The sequence below is a fragment of the Solanum pennellii genome, chromosome 11, assembly GCF_001406875.1.
Source record: "Solanum pennellii chromosome 11, SPENNV200".
NCBI classification, from domain to species: Eukaryota; Viridiplantae; Streptophyta; class Magnoliopsida; order Solanales; family Solanaceae; genus Solanum; species Solanum pennellii.
In genome coordinates this window covers 46696006-46715500 of record NC_028647.1, presented here as the reverse complement: position 1 = coordinate 46715500, position 19495 = coordinate 46696006, and the positions used below count along the sequence as shown (strand labels likewise).

The following is a 19495-nucleotide window of genomic DNA, read 5'->3' as shown; positions in this document are numbered from 1 at the left end:
AAAACTTAACAGAATTTCCGACCCGAGTGAGCTTACGGAGCCTGTGACGGTCCGTCACGACTATGATGGTCCGTCCTGCAGGTCCGTCACAAAGCTCAGAGACTTGATTTCAGTAAAAGTTCTGTGACGGCTCGTCATGCCTGCTACGGTCCGTCCTGCCATTTCGTCGCGAAGTTCAGAGAGTCGATTTCAGTACCCAATTTTCAGAATTCTAAGTGTTTTGGAACGAGACCCCCCACGACGGTCCGTCGTGCCCATGACGGTTCATCGTGGGATCCGTTGACTCAGCCAGTTTTTCCAGAAATAAAATCTGCTGCTCAAAACGACTAAACAGGTCGTTACAAGTACTTTTAGTGAAAACTAGTTACATTTTTTTATTTTTAATTTTTTATAAAGTTAGTTTGGTATATATTGTTGTGTGTCTGATACTTAATTTTCTGTAAATTTTGTACGGGATAGAATAATAGTATCAATATTGTGATGTGTGCCAAAGTTAAAAGAGACGACATGTAAAAAAGATTTCATTTGATGCAACGATATATCATATACATAATATCTTTTTTCTAAATTTTGTATCTACTAATAATAAAGTATCAGATATTCTGCAATTGAAGATGTTGATACTTAATATAAATAATAAGCTTTAATATGATACATAAAAATGTAAAATTGTACTTGATACATAATTCTAACTACAAATTATAAATCAGTCAAATTGATACTTAATAGAAACAATAAGCTTTAATATGATGCATAATAATGAAAAATTGTACTTGATACATAAATGTAACTACAGATTATTAATCAGTCAAATTGATATTTAATAGAAATAATAAGCTAACTGATGTTGTTTGCCTTGAAAGGTAAATAAGTAATTTTGAAAGATTCAATGGTTCCATTACCAGATAAGAAATTGTCTTGCCATCTCGATACAAAAGAATGATTGGACGGTCATAAAAAGAAAGAAAAAAAACTCAAGTGATAAGCCAACTACGAGCAGAAATCGTTGAGGACGTTATAGACATGAACGTGTCAACACACGATCTTGTACTCTCTTACCCAAAGAAAAGTGATACATTTCTTTTTAGAAAAATACATCCAGCTTCCAATATAATGAAGTGTTACTGTTAAATATTAGTAATAAATAGAAATTTGTTCAACTTTATGTACATTTCTGCTGGAAAATAATTTAATCACACTGTTAAACTATTAAATTTTATAAATCTGGTAAAATATTTATATAATATATTTTTTTTTATTTTAATATTAATGTATATGATACATCATGATTGTGAACTACCGTATTTACTGTAACTTTATGTTAAATATCACAAATAAAAGGAAAGATAAAATATATATTTGATACATTAATTTATGTAATTGATACATGTTGAAATATACATTGTCGTGGTGAGATATAAAGTGTATCTATAACTTAATAAACAACCTCTTGAATGATAAAATTGTGTGATACTTAAATTTATAAAACTTATTTGTATCAGATAATTTTTAAAATTATCTTATTTTGTATTGTATACCACAAGCACTATAATTATAACCAAAAAATAAAGAAAAATATACATATTGAGATCAAAATTAAAATACATTAAATTTAAAAATAACAAAACTTTTAAAGAAACATTCTAAAACTTTATTTAATGTATCTTTAAAATAGTAAAACATTCAAATGGGTGTGACAAATACATAATGACTATTCTATATCGACGAAGTAGCCATTTATCCAGAAACCAACCTCCTAAGATTGTTAATCCTAGATCATTTTCTTCAAAGATAACACACCACATAGAAGATGCAACAATTCTATCCTCTTTGGGGGGTTCTTCCACATTCGCTTTAAAAGATGAAATTTCATCCTCCTTCGACTTCGTATCATTCGTCATTGTTAATGGATCCTACAAGCTTTTGGATTTATTTTCAGCCCAATCATCATCGTCGGAATCATAATGAGTTGATTAGATCTATTTTGATGAAAGTTTTCATCATCAAAATAAAATACACAAGGTACCTACTAAAAAGAGGGAGCAGAATTCATATGTATAAGAAATTTGTAAATTAATAATATTATTTTTTTTAATAAAAAAATAAAATCTGAAGAGCTGAAAATAAAAAATTGATGAAGAAATAGTTCTACCTCTTAGAAACTTGAAATTGATGAACTTGAGAGAGAATAGATTTGAAATTAAAAAATTGAGTGATTGATGTAATTGTTGATATATGGAGTGATTTTAGGCATAAAAATAGGAACAAAAACGTTGGATTGGAAGGAATGTAAATAATGTATCTGACAAATGAGAGAGAAAAAGGAAAAGAGGGATTTTTGAAATATTATAAAATGTAGGAAATTTTAAAAATTATGAAAAGAAAGATTGTGTAGTTGAGTAATTTATCCAATATAATACATGTAAGACACAATTTGTGTTTAGGTAAAGCAATTAGTAAGTACAGTTTCCTGGAATATGCACTCTCATCAATGTGTTAAGTATCTTAAATTACCATAGTCAAGATGTCAATTTAAACCTCCTTTATCGAAAAATTATATTATGTACATAGTACATAAATTATTGTGCAAAGTATACAAGCCAATTTTTTTTATATATATACATATAATGGTTGTCACTATTACTAATAGTTTCTTAGAAGCTGCTTAAAGTAAAACACTGTCATGATTCATGAAGTAAAAATGTCTTGACTTACATAATATTTTGGTCTTTCTAAACTATGACATGCGCCATGCATACTATTTCATAGGTAAGGTAACTTCCAGGAAATATTGAAGTAATAAATGGGAAAGGACAAAAGTAATTTATTTTATTTTCTTAAAAATCTAAAAATATAGAAAGAGAAAAAATTAAAAAAGAAGATAAACTAATAAAAAAAAATAGAAATAATAAAATTATTACTAAATGGTATTTGTAATAAAGGAAAAAATTAAAAATAATAATAAAAGAGAAAACAAAAATAATAAATAATTAATGAGAGAAAAAAATAGGATAAAAAGAATGAACATGTATGAACTCAATGCATCATCCTCATTTTTAGAGAATGATATCTCTTGAAATATTTTGAATAAAGATATGAATATGTAATTATTTTTGGACTTGTAACTCATTTTTGTAATTTCCTCTTACTATAAGATTTGATATAAACTGTATAAACTTAAGGCATCATCCTCTTATTTAACAAATCTCTTAAGAATCAGTTGAATTTATATGACATAATATGTCATTTTTATCCAAATAACTCATACAGATTTATAGAAATCATAAACGGAAAAGGGCCTAAAATATCCTCGAAGTATTGGAAATAGTACAAAATTATCCTCCATCCACCAATTGGCTCCAAAATGTCTTTTTCATCCACCTATTGGCTTTAAAATACCCTTGTCATTCACCTTTGAGTTCAAAATTGACCACTTATTTAACGGTTTTAAAATTAAATTGTTTAAATATTTTTTAATATACTTGGCGCTCAACTATTGGTTATAATTTAATTTATCAATATAATTTTTAAATCGACCCACTACTCACTCATTACTAGCTAAAATCCCACCCAATTAATAAACCAATTATAATATCAAAATCACCATAGACACTACTAAAACACGACAAAATTATAGATTCCTAAAAATGACAACCAAAATTATTTGAGTCCGAATGAAGCCCCAATAGCCGCTTATTTAGGTGGACACTTTCAATAGGATTCTCTTTCAAGTTTGAATTCGAAATTTATGATTAAAGGTAAAGAAGTAGTACATCCCGAATTAATTCATGCATTTTTTTAAATATAATTTTATAAATATTTATGATTTGTTTTAAAACCTTTAATATATTATTTTAAAAAAAAAGTTATCTATGAAGTAACATCACATAATTGAGATGAAAGAATAATTAAGATGAACATAGTCAGACTTTTAAGTTTATTAGTTTTTTTTTATTTAGACACTTGAATGTATGATAATTTATTTCTATAAATATTTTCACCTCAAATTTTTAAAAACACTCATTGTCAGTAGCTTTCTTGTTATTGCATTAGTAATGTGACAGATTTATTAATTTGGTGGAGTTTAATTAGTAATGAGTGGGTAGTGGATTGATTTATAAATTATACTAATAAGTTAAATTATAACAAATAGTTGAGTGCCACATATTTAAAAAAATATATAAATAGTTTAAATTTAAAATCGTTAAATAAGTGGTCAATTTTGAACACAAAGGTGGATGACAAGGGTATTTTGGAGCCAATAAGTGGGTGGAAAGGGTATTTTGGAGGCAATAGGTGGATGAAGGTAATTTTGTACCATTTTCAATACTTCAAAGATACTTTATGCCCTTTTCCGAATCATAAATTGTTCAAAACTCTCGAAAAAGATTTCATAATGGTGAGTGCATATCCAAAGACTCAATATTTGTAATTGCATGACTTCAAGAAAAGGACATTCTATTGTGGGACACAGCCGTAATTCCTTAATCATATAATTTAAACTCAAAGTACTAAATAGACATCTGCACAGTTAAGGTATCTTTTTAAAAATTCGGAACAATTTCAGGTGTCACTTTATGTCTTTTCTCTTAAATAAAAACAAAATCCTTTCCACTTTCACATAATATAAATTAGACTATTCATCAAATATTCGTTAAATTTGTAGTCTTTCTCCCTATTCTCTGCAGGATTCAACTGTTACATTGTTTGAGTTTACTAATTTATGTATGTGAAAAGATTAAAATATACTTTAAACTTTTCTAGAAGAATTATATATACCCCTAAATAATTTTTAGAAAAAATTAAAAATTAAAAATATAAATTTAATTTTTTCACTTTCATTAAATAAAGGGTATATATAAACTCATTTTATAACGGTAGGGGTGCACATAAACAGTTTGTATAACGATAAGCATATATATAAGCTACTCTCATAACAAGGACATATCAGCTTCGAATGACAAAGTTGAGGAGTCTATCATCTTAAGGTGTCATTTTTGAGCATATCACTATCCTCACAAGCCACAAATGATATATCGAAACTAAGGGTCAAAAGATAGGGAAAAAAACCCAAAAAGAACATGAGTATCGTTACATCATCCACCATTAAAACACAAACGCTCATGCTTTAATATGAAGAGAAAGAAAGTACCTGCAGTTAAAAAACTTGGGGATATTCGTGTCACTACTAACCACCTCTAACAAATATCAAACTGCATAACTAACTACATGACAACTGAGTTAATCAATTACAATTACAACTTATACATCATCTAGCAACTCTTACTACAGACAATTGATATAGACGGTTAAAAAATTTGCAAAAAAAAAATAAAAAAAAATACAAGATTAACATGACATTTTGTATTACACATCTGTTCTATACACTACATTTAAAGGTCAAGGAGATCATATAGCAACTCCTTGAGAACTTCAGATTTACTAATTTGCGTCACTTCCTCTGTTGGTTTGTCTTCTTCTTTGATAGTCCTTGGTTAAGTACATTGTAAAAATGATATCGCATTTGAATAGGGTAGCGGGAAATTTACATACAGTTGAACTAATAAAAGAATATAATAGAATATGGCAAGTTGACGAGAATAAATGAACTCCTGCAGTGAAGAGAAGACAGTAAGAAATATTTTTCAGGATGTATGTGTGCACAGAGGTAAAAGTGAAGTGTGATTCATGAGGAGTAGAACCTTTTTGTGCACCATCATTCCATGCAATTGAAGTGCAAAGTCAAGTAAAAGCAAAAATCCTATCTACAATTTTTGTCCGACAAATTGGACACTCAATGCAAGCCAGGGAACAAGACTTGCACACTGCAATATTAAGACCACATCAGAACAGCCTATACATCATGAGAGCACAAATAATGGAAGCAAAGAATTAAAATAGCATCTTACAACAAAAATGTCGGCAAGGAAGGAGCATTGCAGCAGTAGGTGACTCAAAACATACTTTGCATATATGTGAATTTGCATCACCATTGCCCAAGTGTCTATGTTCTTTCTCCTTCATTTCTTGCATTCGAGCCTGGAGGTGCAAATGTAAAACATCATGAAAAACTCCCATATTCTTTTTGGAGTCATTATGACACAGAAATAACAATAGTGGGCACCACTTTCTAGTAAGCCGAAACAGTAAGATGTGATACCTGAGTCTAGGGATGGCAAATGGGGTGGTACAGGGTGGGGAGGGACAGGAAAAAACATATATTGTAAGAACTTCTAATGAGGCAGGGCAGGGGGCCAAGGTTGTTTTGGGCATTTGGCCCATTCTTTCATCTGACTATCTCACCTTTGTTGGTAGCTTACTAAATACTACCAATCATACAAGTTCACCAAAGAGATGATGAATTCTATGGGTACTAAGGGGGTGACGAACTTTGTCAATATTAATTTATTTTAGTGGAATCTATCTGTCAAACTAACCCCCCTTAAAATACAAAGAAAAAATGCAGACAGGGAGAAGATGAACAAATTATTTTCCTTAAAATAGAAAGAAAAATGCAGACAGGAAGAGATAAGAAATTATTTTCCTTTATACCAAGGTAACCAGAATGGACACTTTTGTTCACTCAACATACAAATATAAATTAGAAAAACCAAAAAATAATTGTATGAAAACAAAGATATTAGTGATAAATACATAATATTGAATGTGCATGTATAGAATGACATATATATTAGATATAAATTTTAAAAGAGGACTGCAGATGCAATCAGGAAAACTGTTATATCGATTATATCACATAATGTTAAAAAGGATGTGAGAGTATTAGTTAGTTGTTCTTCATGTGATGTGTTCTAATTCAATATTAGAATGTTGTTATGTGATCAGTGTAATGTCACTAGTTTCACTATACTATAATGGGAATCTTCTGATTCTTGTCCAATACTCCCTCCTTTTCAAATTATGTGTCATGATGTATAAAAATAATTATCTCAAATTATTTGTCATTTTAGAAGTTCAAGACAAAATTATTTATTATTTTCCCTTTTATACTTGGTAATAATTATTCTTGAAGATTACGAACACCTCAATAGAGTAGATATTTTTGATGAAGAGTGATTATATTTTAAGATATAAATGAGGGTAAAATAGTCACGCACAAAAGCTCCTAATTAATGTTTTCTTAAGGAGTGTGCAAAAGAGAAACACGACAAAGTATTTAATTTGGCAGATTCCTAGACCAATTTCCACTGATTCAATAATAAAAGATATTATTGAAAAAATTAATAAAAGACTCAAACACAATAGTCATCCTTTATGCTTAATAATAAGAAAAGCCAACAGTATTTGTTAATACCCAATCCTTTATGATTTAAAAATTAAATAGTTCTTTGTTAGAAAGATTAAAGCACTGAAAAGAATAGGACTAACATTTAATAGGGGAAGGGGGGCAGGCGGTTTAAAATTTTAGCGGGTCAAAGCTTGACCTGCCCTCTCCCTGCCCTGCCCCATTTACATCCCTATCACCGACTCTTCATCCTATTTACATAAAACATACTTTCATAATGTAAAATCCATTTGACATATTTACAGAAAGTAGCACTCTATATAACTTCATCTGTAAAAAAATAAATTTATTTGATTATTCAGATTTTGTTAACTCTCCAGCAATATTTTCCCCAAAATACTTTCAAATTACCACTTTGATCTTCTTCCACAACTACCATTAGAACAAACAAGTATAAATTAACTACAACCCCGGTTTAAAGAAGAAAGTTCCACACCAGAAAATGAAGAATGGAGTTTACAGCTAAAATTGTCTCCAACTTTCGATTTTACGTAACATTTTACAAATGTTCACACAAAAGTTAAACAACATCAGAAAGTTCAGATGAATGAGAAGGATATGTCAAACACTACATGCCAGACAAAGGTGCAGATAACCGATCAGAAAAGGACAAGCTTAATTACCTTCAAGTGGGCCACCAGAGGTTCTTCCTTCAGAATCTCAGCAGCTGCATTTGTATGAACCCCGTCTTGGCTAACATCAGGGATGAGATCCTTGTTGTCACCAACATTAATTTCTGGATTCACCATATTGCCTTCTCCACTTAATTGACAGTCGGCTTCCAGTTTCAAGTCTTGCCTAGCACTATTCTCTTTCTTTAGTTGAGCGACGAGCACCCACATATTTGCCAAATCATTTTCCAAAGAAGCCTCCCTTTTCTTTCCCTCCTCTACCTTTTTCCTGTACTCATCTTCCACAATCTCCTTGTCAGCCAACGCAGCCTCAAGAACTGCTTCACGTTGTTTTCTTGCTTGCAACTCCATCTTTAGATCTTCAGGATCTAGGTCCCACGTGTCGAAGTCATCATGAATCACTCCTGAAATTTCACTTACTCGACCAGAAATCCGGCCTCTACGCCCTGGTCTTATGTTTTCACCATGCTTTCTGCTATTAACGTTACCAGTTTGTGCATTGGAACTCCTAGATCTCGACATCTCTCGAGCAGCCAACAATTCTTTCTCCAGTTTTGCATTCTGTAATGAGAGCTTTGTGACTTCAGCAGCTAAATTTTTCAGTTCAACAGCAGCAGCAGATGCTAATTCTTTTGCGTATGAAGCTTCCTCTGACAATTTCTGGTTTTGCACATGCAGCCCACTGTTCTCCTCCGCAAGTTGAATATGTTCCAGCTTTAGCTTGTCATTCTCAACATCCTGCTCAAATTGCAAAACATATTAGAACCATGATATGAATTCAAATAAAGCATGTACAACCATATTAATGTTCCTGTACAATCATGAAGGTCATTAAACAAAGGGTCTCGAGATTTAGTCTGATAATTGGGGATAATCGAAGCCATAGAAGATCAAAAGTTCAACACACAGATTCATGTCAACTTTTATTTTCATTAAATACTGAAAACATAAGTACTTAAACTACCAATTCATTCAAAAATAAACCTTAGCTGCCAATTTCGTCAAGAAAACAAAAACTACAGAAAGTCAATCACAACAAAAATAATGTGTTTAGGCGACATGCATTGGATTGTTCTAAAGCAAAAACTTTAGTCACAGAACACCTAACAATGTCAGAGAGAAAGGTAAAGCTTGATACATTAACTTAGGATAAAGAGAAGGGAGAGAATAGGCCCACTCATCAAATCCATTAATCAAATCATTAAAATTCCTTAGTTGGAGAAATTTTGAACTACTTATTATTCTGAAACATATTACAACAGGTTCTTTTCAATAGAAAAATCCATCAACTTGGATAACAAAGGTTTCTTCTTTCTTTTGGTTTAGTCGAACTTGTATGAAAGAAGATTTCTTAAACCTTCATATAGTCCTTGAATTCCTCTTATGTTTTATTGAAATCCAAGGCATGATGCACTCTGCACCATGTATTTAAACCTCAGGTAATCAGGCTATACTTGCTCCTGAGAAACCCCCACCCCAAGGAAACCCTTATCCATTTTTTTTCCAGAAGATAAAAGATCCTCTGTTTATCAGATCAATAACTACCATCAAAAGTTACTACCCACCTCAAGAACTCAAGATGCAGACCAATAAGTCAGAGGACAGAAAGCTCTTAAAATCACCTGGGACTGAATTTTCCTTCTAAGCTCATCAATATATTCATCAGATACACATCTTTCTGATGAGGGATTCGCTTGTTCTGCCTTAAATGCAGCTAGCTGCTGTTCAACACGACAAATCTTTTCTTGTAGTTCCTTGTTCTCTAAGCACTGAAAACACCATAAATGTAACAGCCAAATTATGCCTAGGAAATACAATAAGCTACTCATTATAAAATGAATAGGGAAAAGTCAATAATATTTAGCAACTAGGTTATTCCATTTGCAACAAGATATAATGCCTTGTTTGACCTTGTTCTGCAGCTGTTCCTGGAGAATCCGATTATCTGCAGATTTGATCTGCATCACAAGATCAAATTGTAACCAACTTAATCCAAAAAAAATAGATGGTTACAAGCTTGTAACAAGAATGAGACTTTTTAGATTTTTTTGTTAAGTGTACTTGACTGAGCTTTTATAGGGTAACCAACCTCAAGCTCAAAACTCTGCTCACTACATTGTGTCATCAATTTCATCAAAGTCTGTCAAAAATAGTAATATGAGACAAAGTACAGCCACGTAAGAGGTGGAGAAATGTCCATGACAGTAGAAAAGGTTAACATGACATCACCTGCTGCATTTCGACGAAGGATGCATTTGCAACAGATGCTTTACCACTTTCAACAATATGTTGTTCCAACATCCTCATTTGCTTTCTCTTCTCTTGAATTTCACACTCTAAATTTTGAATCTGTCATAAGAATTCAGAACTACAATAAGTCCAGATACAAAAAAATACATCTACTGAAAGGATTGAATGAAAATTGTATCTATGTGCTTCAGACAGCTGCAATTGCTCAAGGAAGAAGCAAAATAGTCAGGATGAACAAACTGCTACATCTTGTGGTAGGTCGTCAAGCATTCAAGATCCTAGGAACTTTTTTTTTTTACAACTGTGGTGTATGGGGCAGCTTGCGTGCATCAACTAGTTCCACGTGATACCTTTCACCTCGCACCAGTAACAGGTACGGTAACTCTGCCCACCAAGGCTTGGACAGATGGAAAGAAATCACCTAGTGTTCTGTAGGGGATTTGAACTTGTAGGATCCTAGGAACTTTAAAGATCAAAGAGACCCCATTGTTACTAGTGATGCTTCTAGAATTGACTATGTTCCACAGCTGAAACACTATTATATACACATGACTTTCTGAAAAGCATCATTGACAAATTCATTGAAGTTTCTTGAAACATTAGAAATTGAAGACCTTACAAGAGATGCAGAATGCAGAACCTAGTGATATCACATTCTAATTTCTACAAGTGACTCGACAAATCGTTTAGTCCTAGCAGAAAAATCACTCATAAAATTATCAGTCTCATTACAACTAGAAGGCAAATTGTTATAAAACATTTGAGTCCAGAAAGACAAGAGTTACTTGTGTTTGCGAACTCTCGGGGTCATTAACAGATTGCTCAACAAGGCGTTTCAATGTACTGGTGCTGAAGGCAATCTCTCCAGCAAGCATCTTGACTTGCTCAACTAGAAGGTCCATCTGATCAGACATTGAAATTCCTTCCTATAATCAAATAAAAAGACAATCAAATGAAAAAAGAAAACAAAAATCAAAACCTGATAAACGAGTAAAGGGCAATAATGTTGCACCTTTTCCTAGAAGCTTTACTATCTAAACACACTACAGAATTGACTGAAAGCTTTACTATCTAAGCCCCATTCAAAAATCAGAGGTGCAGGAAACTCAAATCTACATGTGCAATACTGGACTTGGAAGTAAATGTAGTATAGCTATTGGGATTAAATAACTTCTCATTCCTAATACAAATGATGAGCTTGCTGAGTATTTCGGCATTGTAACTTCTTAATTCACAAGGAATATAAATGCAGACACATCAAATTCTGCAGAAAGACAAGACCTCAGAAAGCACTCGCAGTAAACTTCACAATATAAAGCTTAAATGACCAACTAACATCTATGTTTATGACAAATCTTTCAAATCCACCAGAGCATTAATGTTTGCAATATTAAGAATCACTATGGTAGTCTTCTCCACTTAAAGATTTTAAGAATGTGAAATTTAGAGAGGTAAAGGCCTATGGGAAGTTTTAAACCACAGAAAGAAAACAATGATATATTCACCCACCTGAGCTGATTCAGTGATTGCATTCCCCACCTGAGATATATCATCATTCCACTTGCTAGAAGATCTTCTGTGTTTCGGATCAGAAGTATCTGCTGAAGGGTCTTTCTGATTCTCGCCATCTATAAGCATAGAACTATCCATCTTCTGATGGAAGAGTAGGGGGAATAAGGATAGAAGATCAATACACAGAAAAAGATATTTTATCCTAGATAACATATCATATCATCTGCAAGAAAAGAATAATGTGTAATATAACTATTCCTTAAATACTTTGAATTTGAGATAAGAATAAAAAGAAGAAAAATGAGAAAGAGTACTTTTACTTCCCTGAAATAGAGGGACAGCATTAAACTGGTTAAACAATGAAAGAAGAAAATTAGTGCATGCTAAGTGAAACTATGCGTAGTACCAAACCAAGCTACCGGCCAAAAGTCTTTTGAAAATCAGAAAGTATGATGCATCTTCAAGATTTCATTGAGGATAGGATTCAGATACCAACTACCGATGTACTTGAGTGGCAAAGAACAGCATAAAGAAACAGAAGTCATGATGAAAGGAAGAGCAGCTTACATCATCTTCAGGAGGAGAATGGCTCCTCTGATGCCCAGCAACATCACCCAAATACGCAGGGATTGAATTCTTTGAAGAAACAAGGATCAGTTTAGTTAGCCTCTGTATCCGGCTCATTAAAGCTGCCTTGGCTTCCTCCTCCTCTTCCAATCTTGATTGCATTTTCACTTGCCCTTCTTCTAACTGCAGAGGACCATGAATAAGTTATAAGCCCCAGAACCCAATTACAGCCAAAATTCTAATCCCCAAATGCTTATAAAGTAGAGATGTCTTTAAGCATATAGTTAGTTGAGCACACATTTCTGATCTTTAGCGGTAGACAGCTTCACTATGTAGCTTGAAAAATTACCTGCTGTTTCAAAGTCATAAGTTCTACAGGATTAACACCGACAAGCATCCCACTTCTTAGTTGATCAAGCTCTTCTTTGAGACATGATATTTCCCTTTGATATTTCTTAATCAGGGATTTCTCATCAATAATCTGAAAGACAGATATATCAAGATTCATCCTTCACAACTCCAATTCCACAACATTTAAATTACAAACAGAGCAAACCTTGTTGCGTGATGCATAAATCTCCACACGTTTAGCCCTGCTTGCAAACTTCAGTGTATTGTGTGTTTCCTCCATATTGCTTGATGCAGGAGTAACAGTACATATGAGCTACAGAAGACATGAAAGAAGAGGTAAATTGGACCTATCTGTAATCTCCTTAGGCCTTATCAAGCAACAGGAGTATCAGGTGAGAACAGATGATACGAATTTAGGAGTAAAAGATGCATATCAAATAAAGCATTACAGCTGAATAAAGAAAAGAAAGGTCAATGAAATGAAAATGTATTGTATATCTTCATCATACTTACAGACACATGTCCATGCCCACTCAGTGATGTCTGGAGCAGCCGAGTAAGTTTAGAATCCCGATAAGGAACATGAGATGACTTCCCTTCACTCAACTTTCCAATGACCTATGCATGATTGCAGAATCAAGGTGTCAAACTGAAACTGAATAAATATATAAAAATCTACTTTACTCATCAGCTAGCCCCAAATGCAAAATAATGATAGATCATGAGCATAAATAATTTGTTGAAAGCCAAGAGAAATGACTTAGTTATTGTTAGAACATTAGATTCATTTCATGTGTTTAGGTTAGTCGAATAGAATATTCTTTCTAGTTCTGTCACAATTAGGAATCTAGATATTTATGTAATTTCCTCATTTCATTTAGTCTCAATTTGCCTTATTTCTCACAGCCTCAACTCCTCCATGTGGAGCCCTCTTATTGTCTACAACCAATTCAATAGAGTCTTCTCTCTTTTTTTCTTTTTTCTTTTTGGGTAATGAAAACCTAGAGGGTAAATAGTCTTTTTTTCTCTCTTTTTTTCCTTTATTTTTCACATAATTGAGATATTACAACAGAGGGTAATATGCAACAGTTATAGCAAAACTACATGGAGACCCTTAACCACTGATGGTTTAGTACTTACAGTTCCAAGAGTCAGAAGACTTTTGTTGATATATGATCCTTCCTTTCTCCGCAATCCCGTTGTTTCAGTTTTAGAACTCTCAGATCCAGCTAAATCAATCAAGTTCTAACGGGAAAAGCAAAAATATTAGATGCTATGATGCACGGTTGTTTATTAGAGAACACACAAAGCCAGTAGCCATACAAGCTGTGAGAAGACCACTCCATCATATTCGTCTCCATGAGCACTACTTTCAATCATCTGCACAACGTGAAATAATGTATACAATGAGACGTGATTGCCAAAACCCAGTAGCAAATATAACAATTGAAATGTCTACACTAGAAGGAAGATAAGACCAAAGGATTTAGCTATTTGGTCCAAATTCAGTAGCAGTTACAGATTGAAGCTTTTTTAAAAACAGTTACAGATTGAAGACTGAATATCAACAATCAAGATAAAAACCACGTCACTGCTTTCAAGAAAGAAATGTCACAAGGAATGGACCAAACATAATTGACAGTTTTCGATAAGGCATAACTGACAGTTATTCCAACGTACTATTCAAGTAACCAAAAAAAAAAAATAGTTACTTCCCCAACAGTTTTCATCCAATATTCTAATAGCGCTAATTGGATAAACGAACCTGCAACACACATTTAAGTACCATAATCCCATTTCAGCAGAAGTTTCTTCCCAACACCGTACCGGGATTTGATATTATAGGAAAGTTATTATCATTAGTTCTTTACAGATATTCAAGTTTATATAATGTTAAACAATGAATAAATAAGACAAATAAGAAAATTATATATATTTGGGATGCTTTTGTAGGTCTTCATTCAACAAGAGTTCCTCATGCAACTTTCTAAGAACTGGCAGATTCTTTATTATCATGAAACTTGGAAAACAAACATATTTTGAGATTATGCAGAGGAACAAAATTATGTGGGTTGACAGATTAGTCACCCTGCAAAATCAATCAAGTCACAATGAGACATTGTCTAGTTCAAACTTCCGTTGTTTTTTTATAAGAAAAATCTCAACCTTTCACAATTCCATCTCCAATTCTAAACAAAAGAAGGCATTTTCCCATCCCAATGGAATAAAATTTATCACACAAAGTTGACACTTAAAAAACAAGAAGAAAAATAAAATGGAGCATTCTATTGAAGCACTAAAAGTTTTTATAGTTCTATCATTCAAAGGCTGCGAAATGGAAATTACATATATATGTTTAGGCTCGGAAACAGTCTTTCTTCCTTCACAAGGTAGGGGTAAGGTCTGCATACACTCTACCACCCTAGACCCTCTTGTGGGACTACACTGAGTATGTTATTGTTGTATGGTTAACAATTTAGGTATCATATGCACTGGATATCAGCTATTATCCAGTCTATCTTCCCAACAAAAAATGAAAGAAACCCAAGTTTACTAGAAAGAGTGACCCAATAGACCAGCAGGTCAAATTCTCCCATCTTACCGAAAGTTATCCATAATTACACACAGCAGCTTGCATTCCTTCAAAAATTAAGTGCATGACATAAAAGTTTCTAGTTGCAATAAGCAATACATAACAATGAACCATCATACTATACTCACCAAGGTAAATATTGTGTGACTACGGCTACTAAACAAGTTGAAATTGTTGGAACCAACGTGTCGATGCTCTGGAATAGGCAAATGATAATCAATATCAATATAGGTAACAAGAACCACAGCTGTCAACAAAGACAGACCTGAATAGCTTACACCAATTACCTTCCCCTGCAGCAATGAAAGAAAGTGCATGCCCAGGTGACAAAACAACTTCTTCCTTTATACCTTCAACATAAGTACCCTGCACATACATTGCATGTACAAAGAATTAAGGACTACAGAGCAACATATAAAGTCAGGACTTTAGAAAGCAACATTAATATCTCTAATATAGATAGAAGAACTTCACCAGAAACATCAGGATTTGGTCCGAGGCTATCAGATATAGGACTTGCAGAATTTGAAATAACATGTGAGGAAATCAATGATCTCAACCTTTTAAGCACTTCAAACTTAATATGCTAGCTTCTACTTCTTATTTATTACTTTTGAGAAATAAGGAGGTAGTCATATTGAATTGATATTATAGATAAATCTCAAACATATATGGCATGCTGGGAGACTAGTTTCTTGATAATTTTCAATGATTTCTTGGAAACAATCATTTGTAGGAGTACTGTGCTATTTTTTCTTCCTGAATCATTCTCATCTTCAAAAACAAACATCAAAGGAAAGAGATCAAACTACCAAAACTAACTCCTGGAACAGGTCCTTTTTTTAATTAAACAAATAAAAACTCTAGCTCAATAATCCTGCAATTTCCTTGAACAACAAAAACTAGTACTATTAGCAACCACTACCTGATTATCTTCCCTGACACGCAGATTCTGGCCAGTTGGATCCAGCAAGTCATTGATAACCTGGCATCATAACCATGACGAGCATGCACACTAACTCAAGTTAATATTTGGTACGAGAAATTAAACAAGTATGCCACGTATAAAAGCATACAGAGAGATGATAAATCTACTTCAGAAATCATTTCACAGTATATATCAGCTGTCTTTTATTTTACAGGAAGAAGGGAATCATAAATTTCACCAGAACTCTTAAGATGGATACAGCCTCTGTAACAAAGGATGCTCTTTCAGTACAATTAATCTTTAGTCTTTCTAGTTCATGCCACTTTCGTCATATTTATAAGTACATGGCTAATGAGCACGATACTAACCTCATTATAAATTTCAAGATATGATACGCGAAGTAAGAACTCGCATCCAGGAGTCTGCAAGACAATTTTTAAGATTAGTCACACTTTCTGTTTGGACTAGTAAGAGTAAGTCACGCCTTCATAAAGGCATTCTAGAATTTTAAACAAGAATTGCTCAAGCTTGAATAAAAGTGAAGAAAGGCATGTGCCTTAGAGCCATGCTTCAAGAGAAGCGTGGATCAAAATTTTAGTGAACATGTAATTTAAGCTGACTTACATCTTGAATGATGCTGAAAACATCCTTTATCGCCAACGGAATTATACCTGGAGAAATATGATCTCCCTGTAGGAATCAATATCTTAAATTAATATGGTGATAAATTGAACTTGCGGTTGGGAAGGGGTGCGGGGTGGGGGGAGGATAAAAATGAAGCAATACTTAATTAACCATTAATTTCATCAATGCTACATACATAAAAATAACACTCTATTCTTAAACTACGTTCTTTTATATTATATATAAACTGTAGAAACACACTCAAGGGGGTTGTCTAGTGGCCAATGAAGTGGGTTGAGAACCATGAAGCTCAGGTTCAAACCCCATTAGAAACAAAAAAAACTAGGTGATTTCTTTCCATCTATTCTAGTCTTGGGTAGGCAGAGTAACATGTTGTTGGTGGGAGGTGGCAGGTGCACCATAAAATATGTCGACATGCGCGCAACAGGGCTTGGGAACCACGGTTATCAAAAATAAATTATATATAATTGTGGAATCGGGGCCAGCTCTTGCCGCCTCAACTAATTTTACAAGGTACCTACTACCTCTCATTAGCACAAGTATCGGGTTCTATCCACAAAGGATGGGGAAGAAAGCACCTAGTCTTTTGCCTTCGCTAGGATTTGAACCTGAAACCTCATGGTTTTCAACCTACTCTATTGAACACTAGTCGGGCCTTTAGGCGCTTTTATAAGGATATATCCTTAGTCTATTTGGGGGGGTGGGGGGGTGTTCTTGGCAAATGAAGGATCAAAATGAAGTAAATACTAAGTTTGATCGTCCAATTTAAACAATGCTACTGATATTAAAGTAACACAATGTTCTTAAATTAATTTTTTCTTAATAAAGATTATTTTTTGAAGTGTGGTGACAGGACTAGCTCACGTGCACCTTGACTCATTCTATAGGGCATCTGCTACCTCCAACCAGCACAAGTATTGAGTTTCTCTATCCATCAAGGCTTGGACAGATGGGGAAAAATTTTTGCTTCCACTAAAATTTGAACCTACGACCTCGTGAATCTCAACCCACTTTCATTGACCACTAGCCCAATGAAATTATAAAGAAATATTCTTAAACTAACTTTGTCAGCGTTAGCAGTTAAATAATCCTAAACTGTTTGTATGGGATGCAGCATAAGTCAGCAAAGCTTCTGCGAAATTCAAGAAAAAAGGAGATATCCCAAAGGAATAACTTACATGCATAGTGTGCGTCTTGCCACTACTTGTAACACCATAAGCGAAAACTGTGCCTGCATAATCAGCAGATCTTGTGTCAATGAAACTAAACTGGAAAATGCAACTCGCTACACACTCAAATAAAAAAATTCAGCCCAAGAATGTAGTCCCTTGGAACTGTGAGTCGTCTAGTACTATCAGCACATTCGGTGGATAGCTCGACTATTGCTAATCACTTGGCAGAGATTAGCTTTCTTCAAACAAGGCTTTTGAAAAGAATTATGTAAAACGACATAACTCATAGACATGTTCTCTCTAGCTTAAAAGCTTACATGCTCACAGATATTACACATCAACAATCAATTATCATACCGTTAATGCCTTCCATTGCAGCCTTCACAACGGGTCGGGCAGCTACTTCATAAACATCCTGGGTACTTGTATCAGGTCCAAATACTCTATCTAGAAATCAGAATATGAAAAAGAAAAAAAAAATTAAACTTGGAATAGCCATCATAAAAGGCAATGCCAGTTACTAAGAAATGATCTGGGAAAAATATCTAAACTTCATACTATTCCCAAAATAATACACTCAATTTTTTCACAGCAGCAGAATCAAAATCATGAAAAGACTAAAAAAAATGGTTAGAATTATACCAAAGGCATAAGCTGTTGCAGGATTATACTCATTCCGCACAATTTTATCACCATCTGCATACCAAGCACTTTCATCGCCTTTCTGATATTCTCTTTCACTGCCACCACACGATAACAGCCGCATTATCAGGAAACTCAATTTCAAACGTCAAAACACCTCAAATCCCTCCAATAAACCAATACATAGATCCAAAAAAAAAAAGAGCTAGATCTAGTATTTACCTCATTGGCCGAAACCTAACCGTCACAGAAATACTCTCTCCCGATCTGGACATATCCACCGGCTCATTAACCAACAACTCCTCAGCTGAAGGATAATTAACCGGCGAACGATTCCCGTGAGGTCGTGAATAAGCTAAATCAGTTCGGTTCCGGCTAGGAGTCATGGATCTGGAACCAGAGGCAGAGCCAATAAACGATGTAGTTGAAGAAGAAACTGATCTCGGCATAAGACGACCACCATTCATAAATGAATTTGAAGATGAAAATGGAGTTGATTGTTTACGATAATGAAATGGCGATGGCGAGCTACTTCGTCCTCTAGACGAAGAAGCAGCCATTTGACCGCAGTAAAAAATAATATTCAACCAAATACTTGACTTCGTATCAAAGATAACGTCAAAGCAACAATATATGCGTGTGCGTGTAACCGATTCAAAGTCTCAGAAGGTGAAGAAGAATGTGTCAGATGGTCACATGCTCTAAGTTGAATAGGAAAAAGTGGAACAACATATTCGATTTCTTTAGCTTTTCCAGACTAAAATAAAATGACAGTGTGACTGTGAATGGATAATTCATTTTTTCTTTGTTCTTTACAACCAACAACTGCATAGAAGAATCACTTTTTGACATGTGAGAGTGGAAGTAGAGCAGTAGGGGGTTTGAATTTTATTATAC

At 33.7% G+C, this 19495-nt stretch overlaps 1 protein-coding gene across 1 annotated transcript; it reads right to left on the bottom strand.

Moving 5' to 3' along the window:
- Positions 1–5127: 5127 nt before the first annotated feature.
- Positions 5128–19495, bottom strand: LOC107004702 (kinesin-like protein KIN-7D, mitochondrial). The gene is made up of 25 exons (XM_015203009.2): positions 18821–19495; positions 18599–18696; positions 18314–18403; positions 17963–18015; positions 16764–16829; positions 16508–16561; positions 16137–16196; positions 15499–15577; positions 15340–15407; positions 13942–13998; positions 13759–13863; positions 13132–13236; positions 12824–12931; positions 12617–12748; positions 12268–12450; positions 11698–11841; positions 10974–11114; positions 10168–10287; positions 10028–10078; positions 9849–9896; positions 9561–9707; positions 7930–8676; positions 5910–6039; positions 5703–5825; positions 5128–5612 (listed from the first exon to the last, which is right to left on the bottom strand). Exons 1-24 carry the CDS (start codon positions 19156–19158, stop codon positions 5743–5745), a joined length of 3207 nt encoding a protein of 1068 aa, XP_015058495.1. The 5' UTR covers positions 19159–19495; the 3' UTR covers positions 5128–5612; positions 5703–5742.